The 11,291-nt window shown below is 49.4% G+C and overlaps 1 protein-coding gene across 1 annotated transcript in view; it reads left to right on the forward strand.

Moving 5' to 3' along the window:
* The window catches only part of LOC122473886 (L-gulonolactone oxidase), a 35,242-nt gene extending 25,629 nt beyond the window's left edge, over positions 1-9,613 (forward strand). The window contains exons 8-12 of the mRNA XM_043564721.1: positions 507-583; positions 6,353-6,502; positions 7,362-7,526; positions 8,021-8,111; positions 8,852-9,613. Of these exons, the coding sequence (XP_043420656.1) occupies positions 507-583; positions 6,353-6,502; positions 7,362-7,526; positions 8,021-8,111; positions 8,852-8,980 (612 nt within the window). The 3' untranslated portion in view covers positions 8,981-9,613. The remainder of the gene's footprint in view (positions 1-506; positions 584-6,352; positions 6,503-7,361; positions 7,527-8,020; positions 8,112-8,851) is intronic.
* Positions 9,614-11,291: the final 1,678 nt, after the last annotated feature.

Below are 11,291 nucleotides of genomic sequence, written 5' to 3' on the forward strand. Positions count from 1 at the left end.
CCCTCCAACGCCCTTGTCTTGCCCACCCCCACCTGGACAGGTGAGGAAAGCAACAGTTTTGTCTCTCCTCCATGTCCTTAGCCAATGAGCTGCTTCTCAGCAGAAAAACACAAAACCATCACCTAGGATGAACACTGATGGGCCACGTCAGGCAAAAGCGATGACACTTACTGTGTGTTACGGGCTGGCATGGGGTTTGTAAATGGTGATCGCTGGACACCTGCCTCCGGGGCTCAGAAGGGGAGGGACGGATGCACATCGTCATCTTGTGCAAAATAAAAACATACCTAAAGACATAAATATGCAGGAAACGAAAGGGGTGGGGCATGCAAATTGGCTGGGTCACCAAGAAGTGAGGCTTTCGATTGTCCTGGCAGGTGGGTCACCCCCTCTACACACACATGCAGCCACTCTTGGACACATCTCCCTGTAGGGGGACACTATGATAATAGGTCAGAAAGCAGCTGAGCTCTGGCCCTGAACTGATTACAGATTCTTCTCCCCAGCCCCCCTCCTCTTCAGCCAACTGGTTTTGGGACTATGCCATTGGATTCTATTTACTGGAGTTCCTGCTCTGGATCAGGTAGGAATGCAAGGTACCTTCTTCCAGCATCTGCCATATGCTGTTGAGGATGCGGTCCACCAAAAGAATAACACCCTGGCCTTTATGCATGTAAATTAGGGTCTAGGGCAGTGATTTTTCAACGCTGCCTACACATTCAAATCACCTGGGGAGCTTTTTATAAAATGCCAGTGCCTGCGTCCCACTCTTTGGCCCCCAAGTGATGTAAATCTCATAATGTCCTGTTTTCTACCCCCTTCCCAGCCTGACATCTAGGCTTATGCTCAGACTCCATGTCTGCTGGTAGACACGTAACTCTCAGTGATGGGGAAGGTTTCATGGGTTCTTGAATGGTAACTTTATATCCTGCCAAGACATGGAATGACATGATATAAAAATTTTTTGAAATATTTTATACATATAAAATAATATAGAAAACATATATTTAAAATATAAAGAATAACGTGGGGCGCCTGGGTGGCTCAGTCGGCTGAGTGTCTGACTTGATTTCGGCTCAGGTCATGGTCCCAGGGTCGTGGGATCGAGCCCTGTGTTGGGCTCTGTGCTGAGTGTGGAGCCTGCCTAAGATTCTCTCTCTCTCTCTCTCTCTCTCTCTCTCTCCCTCTCCCCCACTCACTTTCTCTCTCTCTCTTAAAAAAAAAAAAAGAGTAATGTAATAAGCATCCACGTGGTTACCACCACACCAGCTTAAGAAATGAAACAACATGAGTACAATTGGAATGGTCTTTATGTTAAAATTTTTTTAACGTTTATTCATTTTCGAGAGACAGAGAGTACAGAGTATGAGCGGGGAAGGGGCAGAGAGAGAGGGAAACACAGTATCTGAAGCAGGCTCCAGGCTCTGAGCTGGCAGCACAGAGCCTGACACGGGGTTCGAACCCACGAACTGCGAGATCATGACCTGAGCCAAAGTCAGACACTCAACCGACTAAGCCACCCAGGCACCCCAGGAATGGTCTTTATGAAGTCCCAGACCACACTCTCCAAGGGGTAACCAAGAAGTAATCACTACCCTGAACTTTATGTTTATCACTCCCTTGCTTTTATTTTTATTTTAGTTTTATGAATCTTGAAATCAGAAATTTGGTAATTCAGCTTCGATAGTGATAATTATCCATGTTGACATGGATAGCTGTGATATATAACGATCAGTCATTTTTCACTGTATGCATTTATCACAATGCATTTATCCATATTCTTTTTTTTTAATCCATATTCCTAATAATGGGTATTTGGGTTATTTCCAAGATTTTTTTTCTTTTTTCTTTTCTTTTCCTTTCTTTTCTTTCTTTCTTTCTTTCTTTCTTTCTTTCTTTCTTTCTTTCTTTTGCCATTACAAACCATATTGCTGTGAGGATTCTCAACCACTGCTCCTGATGCTTTTTTTTTTTTTTTTTTTTTTTGTCTTGAGTATACTCATGAGTGGAATTCCTGGGTCATCGAGCATGAGTATCTTCAGGGTTATCAGATCAAATTGTTCTCCCAAGTGGCTATACCCAGTGACCTCGCCACACACTGTAAGATTCTCTGTGCCCCACAAGCTGGTCGAGATCGAAATTTTACATTTTCTTTTTTTTTTTTTTTTCTTTTTTTCAACGTTTATTTATTTTTGGACAGAGAGAGACAGAGCATGAATGAGGGAGGGGCAGAGAGAGAGGGAGACACAGAATCGGAAACAGGCTCCAGGCTCTGAGCCATCAGCCCAGAGCCCGACGCGGGGCTCGAACTCCCGGACTGAGAGATCGTGACCTGGCTGAAGTCGGACGCTTAACCGACTGCGCCACCCAGGCGCCCCGAAATTTTACATTTTCATGTGACGTGTATTAAATAGTATCTCACTGTGGTTTTTAATTCTTATTTCCATGCTTACTTGTAAGGTTGTGTGGTTTTTTAGTATATTGATCCTTTAGATTTCTCTTCTATGAAGCACCTGTTCGTGTATTTTGCCCTTTTTAAAAATTGGGTGGGTATTTTTTTCTTATTGTGCTGTAGGGTTCTATGTATATATTTTGAGCACTCTGTTTCTGGGCTGCAATACCTCCCTGTTTGTTCTGTCTTTCACTTTTATGGCTTTTAAAAAAAATTTTAGTGTATTTAATGTATTTAATGTTAGTATAGTGAAATCTAGCTGTTTGTTGTTTTACCTTTGGGACGGTGTCTTCATAAGAAATCCTCAAGGCGCCTGGGTGGTGCAGTCGGTTAAGCGTCCGACTTCAGCCAGGTCACGATCTCGCGGTCCGTGAGTTCGAGCCCCGCATCGGGCTCTGGGCTGATGGCTCAGAGCCTGGAGCCTGTTTCCGATTCTGTGTCTGCCTCTCTCTCTGCCCCTCCCCCGTTCATGCTCTGTCTCTCTCTGTCCCAAAAATAAATAAACGTTGAAAAAAAATTTTTTTTTAAAAAAAAGAAATCCTTGCCTACTGAAAGGGCATAAGAGCCCATCAAAGGTGGCACTGATGACAGAACCTGGGAAACTAGCTGGAGTTCTTGTCGGTCCTGGACGTGGCTGAGACCTTTGGCACCTGGCGTCGGGTCTCCTCAGGGTAGGGGAGCTACAGGTGCACGGATGGGACTCACATTGGGGTGACTAACTGCCTGGAAGGTGTTAGGAGAGAGAAACTCAACACAGGACTTAATGCATCTGGGCAGGCAAGGGACAAGGAGGAAGCCGGCCTGGGGACCACGATCCAGTAGATTATGGGTGGGAGTGAGAGTGGAAAATGCCCCACCAGGCTTTCTCTCTAGCTTCTATCACAGCCTCTCGGCAGTTTTATGTGCGTGTGCCTGTGGAGCCCGATCCCAGTGAGTGCGCAAATAAATTGGGCTCTAAATCACAGCTGCCACTTCCCAGCCCGAGTGGGTGCTCTGTGAGAGCTCCACAGCCTCTGAGTTCAGCCCGTGGGGCTTTGGCTTAGGTGCTTCTGGAAACCGTATCCACCCAGACTCACCCCTGCAGCTCTGGGGTGTACACTCAGCCGTGTGCCCGAGGTGCGGGAATGAATGGCGAATAACAGATTGTCCTTGGTGGTTTAACGGCTTCTTCACAGTAAGACTCACTGTGTCCCTGCAAGGTCAGGAACCCTGCGTGTCCTATCACACTTGATCCCCAGTGCCCCAAGCAATGCCTGGCACCTAGAGGCAGGTCCCTAGATATTTGTGTAAGAAATGCCACATTAAAAGCTTGGTGCCTGTCTTTGAGGAGTTTAGTAGTGGTCCACTGTGGGAGTGATGACAGTGGCTATAGCTGACCAGGACAGAAAGGCAGGCTTTCAGTTGGGAACAGGTCCCTGGGGGTGACCCAGGGCCTAGGCCAAGCTCAGCTCCTGTGGTTAGAACAGCCCTACTCCTGGGGGCCAGTGGAAGCCCCACCACAGCCAGCTGGCCTCTGAGACACCAAAGAGCATCTGCCTTGAGACAGACGGCATCCGTCTCCTACCCCGCCCCTGAAGCAAGTACCCATGTACCCTTTCTGAGTCCCCGGAAACTCGGCAGCTTGGGGCCATGGGAAGAGCATGAACTTTGGACTCAAGGGGCCCTGGACTCTGATCCATACCTTCACTTCCCTGCTGCGTGACTCTAGGTAAATCGCTCAGCCTCTCTGAGCTGTGGTTTGCAAGTACATAAAGTAGAGCCACTAGCAACAACTGGGTTGTTTACTAGACATCACTTCCCTCCCTTCTCACAAAGGCTCCTGGTGCCCCCACTAAGCGGCAAGATGCAAGGGCCTGGGTCTGCTGTTCTCTGTAACCCCCATGAGGTGCTCTGAGCACCTGGAATGGATTTTTGACAGACAATGAGGCGGCCGGGATGAGACCAGGGACAGGCCTCTGGGGAGCGTGGCTCTAACAAGAGGCTACCCGCCGGGAGGGAGAAGTCCAACTAAGCCTCGTTACCAGCAGTCTTGAGTGACTCCAGGAGAGGCACACGCTACAGCTGGCATGATTAGAGCCAGTTCAGCTCCCAGGACCCCGAGCTGGCAGGAGCTAGGTTCGTGAGTGGGATGACTGGACAGGCCCCTATAACCAGCCTCGGGGCTGATGTCCTCTTCAGGTGCGTCTCTAAAAGAATTGAAAACAGGGTCTCTCTCTCTCTCTCTCTGGTTTTTGTTTTGTTTTGTTTTGTTTTGTTTTGTTTTGTTTTTAGACAAAATGTGAGCAACAGCAAGAGAGAAGGGTAGAGGGAGAGAAAGAGAATCCCAAGCAGGCTCCACGCTCAGTGCAGAGTCTGACATGAGGCTCGATCCCCTGACCCTGGGATCATGACCTGGAGCAGAAACCGAGAGTCAGACACTCACCTGGCTGAGCCACCCAGGTGCCCCATGAAAGCAGGGTCTTAATGGCGGCCCTCTTGCACTGTTGGTGGGAATGCAAACTGGAATGCAGTCGCTCTGGAAAACAGTGTGGAGGTTCCTCACAAAATTAAAAATAGACCTACCCTAGGACCCAGCAATAGCACTGCTAGGAATTTACCCAAGGGATACAGGAGTACTGATGCATAGGGGCACTTGTACCCCAATGTTTACAGCAGCACTCTCAACAATAGCCAAATTATGGAAAGAGCCTAAATGTCCATCAACTGATGAACGGATAAAGAAATCATGGTTTATATATACAATGGAATACTACTTGGCAATGAGAAAGAATGAAATCTGGCCATTTGTAGCAACGTGGATGGAACTGGAGGGTGTTATGCTAAGTGAAATAAGTCAGGCAGAGAAAGATACCATATATTTTCACTCTTATGTGGATCCTGAGAAACTTAACAGAAGACCATGGGGGAGGGGAAGGGGGAAAAAAAGTTACGGAGAGGGAGGGAGGCAAACCATGAGAGACTCTTAAAAACTGAGAACAAACTGTGGGTTGATGGGGGTGGGAGGGCGGGGAAAGTGGGTGCTGGGCACAGAGGAGGACACCTGTTGGGATGAGCACTGGGTGTTGTATGGAAACCAATTTGACAATAAATTATATTGAATATATGAAAAAAGCAGGGTCTTAAAACATATTTACACACCCATGTTCACAGCAGCATTATTCTTAATAGCCAAAAGGTGGAGGCAAACCCAAGTGTCCAGTGCAGGAGTGGATAAACCAAATGAGGTCTACACTTATAATGGCATCTTACTTGGCCTTAAAAAGGAAGGAAATTCTGGCACAGGCTACAACATGGATGAACCTTAAGGCCATTATGCTAAGTGACATAAGCCAGTCACAAAAGGCAAATACTGTATGATTCCGCTTACGTGAGGCCCCCAGAGCAGTCACATTTATAGAGACAGATAGTAGAATCGGGGTCGCCAGGGGCTGGCAGGGGAAGCAGGGGAATGGGGACTTGTTTACTGGGGACAGAGTTTCGCTTTGTGAGATTCTGGGGATTCCTTGCACAACAATGTGAATATACATAACACTTAGTGCTAAACCTCATACTTAAAAATGGCTAAGATGGCAAATTTAATGTTAGGCAATTTTTTTTTACCACAATTAAGAAGGAAAAAACCCCAAACACTGAAAACAAGCTAGCCCTCACTAGGAGGGTAGTGACATGCACGGGGGCGATCCAGAAGTGGCTTCTGGAAGTGTTGGGAGGGTGATTTGGAATGCTATCTGCATCCCCAGGAAGGTTTCCAAGCCGCAGGTAAGCAGGAGTGGCAGAGGTTTGGACGGAACCTCCCCCCCCTCCCCCCGCCCCGCCACAAGGTTTGTAAGCACACAGGCGGCACTCACTAAGTGCTGGATTGTATGATTACTGATCATCCCTCTGCCCTGCCCCCTCCAGTTCCTTCCTGCCAGGCCTCGTGGGCTGGATCAATCGCTTCTTCTTCTGGCTCCTGTTCACGAGGAAGAGGGAAAGCAGCAACCTCAGCCACGAGATCTTCACCTATGAGTGCCGCTTCAAGCAGCACGTCCAGGACTGGGCCATCCCCAGGTAGGGGTCGCGCCCGGCCGGGCTGCAGGGGGCGGGGTCAGTGTCCAAGGGACCCCCTTCAAGGGTGCCCCACGCAGCCCTGATGCGTACTCTGCCAACCAGGCTCCTGGTCCTACCTATCCATTATGAGTAGGGGGCAAACTGGAGGCTGAGTCCCCTTCTGGCACTCTTGTGCCAAGCTGTTCTACCTCTACGGGGACAGCAGCCTGGAGGTGGGTCACGGCAGGCTCGGGCGCGGAGTGTGGGGCTTCCTGCCCGGCTTCTTGTTGCTCTGGAGAGCTGTCCCCTACATTCAGTCCCTCGAGGGGCACCGCCCACCTAGCATGCCAGGGGCTGGGACTCTGCCTTGGGCGGCAGCCCAGGTAAGAACCTAGGTGAGGTCTGTAGCCCCAGCTTTCTCTCTGAATGGTCCCCTCTCTGTCTCTCTCCAGGAACAGGGGGGAAGCGGTGCCCAGGGCTTAGGCGAGACCTCTGTTACAGTGTTCAAGGGCCAGGGCACCACTCTCCCAGCGGGAATATTAGAACACGCGCAAGTGTTGGAATCAGACTGATTTTACTCTGTCAGAAAAGGAAGAGGCCAGGGGTGGGGGGCAGCTGGGGCCGGACACCTGAGAGGAGCCCCTGACTGGGTGGGGGGCCCAGGGCAGGACCAGGAGCAGGAGGCAGCTCTCCAGCGGAGACACTCAGAGGCTCCATTTCCACGCGGAGGACTTTGAGAGCAACCGCTAAGCGTGGGCCTCCTAGAAGCTGGGAGCCCCCCGTCCCTGGGGGAGGGGGGACAGGCATGCAGAGCCTCGTGAGATGGCTCCCGGAGGCCCTTTCCCGAGGCCCGGGTTCTGCCCCCCTGGGCTGTGTGCAGAGAGAAGACCAAGGAGGCGCTGCTGGAACTGAAGGCCGTGCTGGAGACCCACCCCAAGATGGTGGCCCACTTTCCCGTGGAGGTGCGCTTCACCCGGGGGGATGATATCCTGCTGAGCCCCTGCTTCCAGAGGGACAGCTGCTACATGAACATCATCATGTACAGGTGACTGGCTCGCTGGGAGCGGTGGGGCTGGGGGAGGCAGCCCCTCAGCTGAGAAAGACCCTCCTTCAAGGCCAGTTCAGATGCTGCCCTCTCTAGCGAGACTTCCTTGATCCTGGCAGCAGAAAATAGTCTCTCTTCCTTGCGTTCCTACAACTCCCACTTCCTCCCCGTAGTACTACAATAATTCATATTAATCAATAGGTAATGTTCATGTGAATAGCCACCCTTTGTGAGATGGATGCCATGCAATGGCAATTGCATGCCGTCTCATGTGCCTACCTAGTTGATGGTTCTGACAGCCTGAAATTCTGTGTTGAGAAGGATTCTGAAGCCGGGTTTAAGTTAAGCAGAGAAGGGGGCCCCTGGGTGGCTCAGTCAGTTAAGCACCTGACTCTTGATTTTGGCTCAGGTCGTGATCTCATGGTTCGTGAGTTTGAGCCCTGCGTTGGGCTAAGGGCAGGGACAGGGCCTTACCTCCTTCTGTTCCCCACCAGGCCCTATGGCAAGGACATACCACGGCTGGACTACTGGCTGGCCTACGAGACCATCATGAAGAAGGTCGGGGGCAGGCCCCACTGGGCCAAGGTAGGATTTGCCAGGGAGTGGCTCACAGGGCCATCAGCCTGGCAGCTGCTGTGAGCTTGGGGCCCACCAGCTCTTCCCTGTTCGTCTGCCTGACCAAGGCTCAGAAGTTGGGATCCAAGGGCTAAGCAAGTCACAGGAAGGAAGCTGACCCAGGCCCAGCTTCCCCCAACATTCATGTTCCAATAGCTCAGTGGTTATACTCCGTGAAGTCTCCCTGAGAGTTTTCAGAGAAATTTCTCATCTCATTTTATTCGATTCTCATGGAAACCTCTGTGAGCAGGGTAAGGCAGGAGTCAGTGAGCCCCTTTAACAGATAGGGAAACTGAGAGTCTTCAGAAGTGATGGGACTTACTAGTTAGCAATAGAATTGGGGGAAGAGCCCTCTCCACTGTCACGCTGTGGGGTGGTAAAGGGAATCCAGAGTTTAATGTTAATGCTGTAACACGTTCTGTCTTTACCTTCCAAGAACTTCCTCTCTTCTGTTTGGGTCTTTACATTATGTGGGTACTTGCATGCATGCTTGTATGTGCAAGGATATGTGTGCACACATACACATGCATGTGTAGTTATGGGCACATGCATTTTGTATGCATGCACGCACGTGCGGGTAAGTGGATACATGTGTGCGCATTCACCTGTGTGTGTGCCTGGGGATGGGAGGGTCACGTGTGCAGGCATGCAGCCCCACTGAAATGTCAGCTCTAGGGAACAAGGTCTGTTGTGTCTGGTTGCTTCCACAGGCCCACAACTGTACCCGGAAGGACTTTGAGAAAATGTATCCAGCCTTTTCAAAGTTCTGTGCCATCCGAGAAAAGCTGGACCCTACTGGGATGTTCCTGAATGCGTATCTGGAGAAGGTGTTCTACTGAAGCAGAAACAGAATAAATTGAGCAAACCCCATCCCATCCCTCAGGTCCACCTCCAGGAGGTTGAAGGTTCAATGTCCCCACTGGCCCGATGGGGAGCAGACCTCTTTCCGCGGGCTCTCTGCCATGGCACCCACAGCTGCTCCCACCCACAGCCGTGAGCCTGGATCTAGGCAGGGCTCCCCACTCTCTTCCTTCCTTTATCCCTGCAACAACCCCATGCAAGGAAGAGCACCCAAATCTCTACATCTCCTTGCGGCAGCCCCCTTCCCCGAACCTACAGTCACCACATTCTTTCCCAGGAAATAGAGAAACCCTGAAATGTTATGTTTCTTGAAGAGGGCAGGCCTTCGGTTATTCACAGCTTCCACCTGCCGGCTAGTTGCCTGTGACTCCAGGGCCCCCGTTAACGTGTGTCTGGGCACAGCAGTCCTGTGTACTGTGTCCTGCCTCCTGTCACCCTTGAGGGTTTTTCAGATGCCCAGGTGCCTGCCCACCTGCCCTGGGACTGCCCTCTCCCAGTTTCTCCCCATCCCCCTGACCTCCCATCGCCTGACCTTCAAGCATGGCTGCTTCAGGGGATGTTTGAGGAGTGGGACTCTCCTTGCCTTCTTTTAAATAAAGACCAAGAATTGATTCACTCTCTGCGCCCTCCTCTTCATCTCCAGGTAACAGGAGGCTCCCTAATTTCCTGGCTTCCCTCCAGAGCTCATGGGTCTTGAGCCTGCCTGGAAAATGTTCTTCCCATTCCTTTTGCAAACTTAGTTTCAACTTGCCTCTGACCTACCACACTTTGTGATCATTCTTTTGTGAGCGTTCATGGAACATCCAGTAGGTGTCAAGTGCTTGGGGGGATTAAGAGAACATTAGGACAGGTTTCTGACCTCAAGAAACTTATATGCTAATCTCATATCTCATAAAAGGATAATATCCATGGTATGTGAGGAGCTCTTAACAACTCAACAACAACAATAACAACAGATGTTTGAATGGGCAAAGGACTTGAGTCGACATTTCCCCAAAGAAGATATCCAGATGGCCAATAAGCACATGAAAAGATGCTCCACATCACTAATCATTAAGGAATGATTAGTTCATTCCCTAATCATTAAGGAAGTGCAAATAAAACCTCAATGAGATATCACCACACCCATTAGGGTCACTGTTGTTAAAACAAACAAATAAAACCAAAAAAACCTCCAAAAAATAACAAGTGTTGGCAAGGAGGTGGGGAAAGTGAAGCTTGCACATTGTTGGTAGGAATGTAACACGGTGCGTCCATTCTGGAAAACAATATGGTGGGTCCACAAAAAATTAAACATAGAATTACCATATGATCCAGCAATTCCACTTCCGGGTATACGCCCAGGACTGAAAGTCAGGCCTTGAAGAGGTATTTGTACACCATGTTCATAGCAGCATTATCCACAATTGTCTAAAGGTGGAAACAACACAAGTGCCCCTAGATGAATGAAGGAATGAGTGCGCAACATACATGCAATGGAATACTGCTCAGCCTGGAAAAGGAAGGAAACTTTGACCTATGCTATGTGGGTGAACCCTGAGGGCATCGTGCTAAATGAAATACACCAGCCACAAAAAGAAACACTGTATGATTCCACTTAGATGGTACCTAGAGTAGTCAACTTCATAGAGACAGAAAGTAGAATGGTGGTTGCCAGGGGCTGGGGGAGAGAGAACAGGGAGTTAATATTTAATGGGGACAGAGTTTCAGTTCCAGACCATTAAAAAGTCTGGATGCTGGTGCTGGGTGCATGACAATGGGGATGTGCTTGATAATGCCACTGAACTGTAGACTTAATAATAAAACAATAACACAAAACGGTAAACTTTATGTGCTATATTTCTTATTCCAGAAACAATAAAGAAATTTATATTCTAGTTCAGGGAAACAAAATTAACATGCATAGGACATTAAATAGCAACAGCAGAGATAAGAAGAAGTGTCAGGGGAGTGGCACAGCCATGAAGACCCAGCCAGGGCACTTGGACTCAACTTCCTCAGGGAGGTTACTTCAGCCAGAACCAAGTTCATGACTATGAGAGCCAGAACGATCCCTTCAGCAGGACTGATTATATAGTTCACAGGTCCCAGAGCAAAACAATTAAAAAATTTCAACAGGTCTCCTGACAACAGAGAATTAAACTTAGCATCCTTTTTAAAAAAATATTTTTAGGGGCGCCTGGGTGGCGCAGTCGGTTAAGTGTCCGACTTCAGCCAGGTCATGATCTCGCGGTCCGTGAGTTCGAGCCCCCGCGTCAGGCTCTGGGCTGATGGCTCGGAGCCTGGAGC

Source organism: Prionailurus bengalensis, chromosome B1 (genome assembly GCF_016509475.1).
Source record: "Prionailurus bengalensis isolate Pbe53 chromosome B1, Fcat_Pben_1.1_paternal_pri, whole genome shotgun sequence".
Taxonomy (NCBI): domain Eukaryota; kingdom Metazoa; phylum Chordata; class Mammalia; order Carnivora; family Felidae; genus Prionailurus; species Prionailurus bengalensis.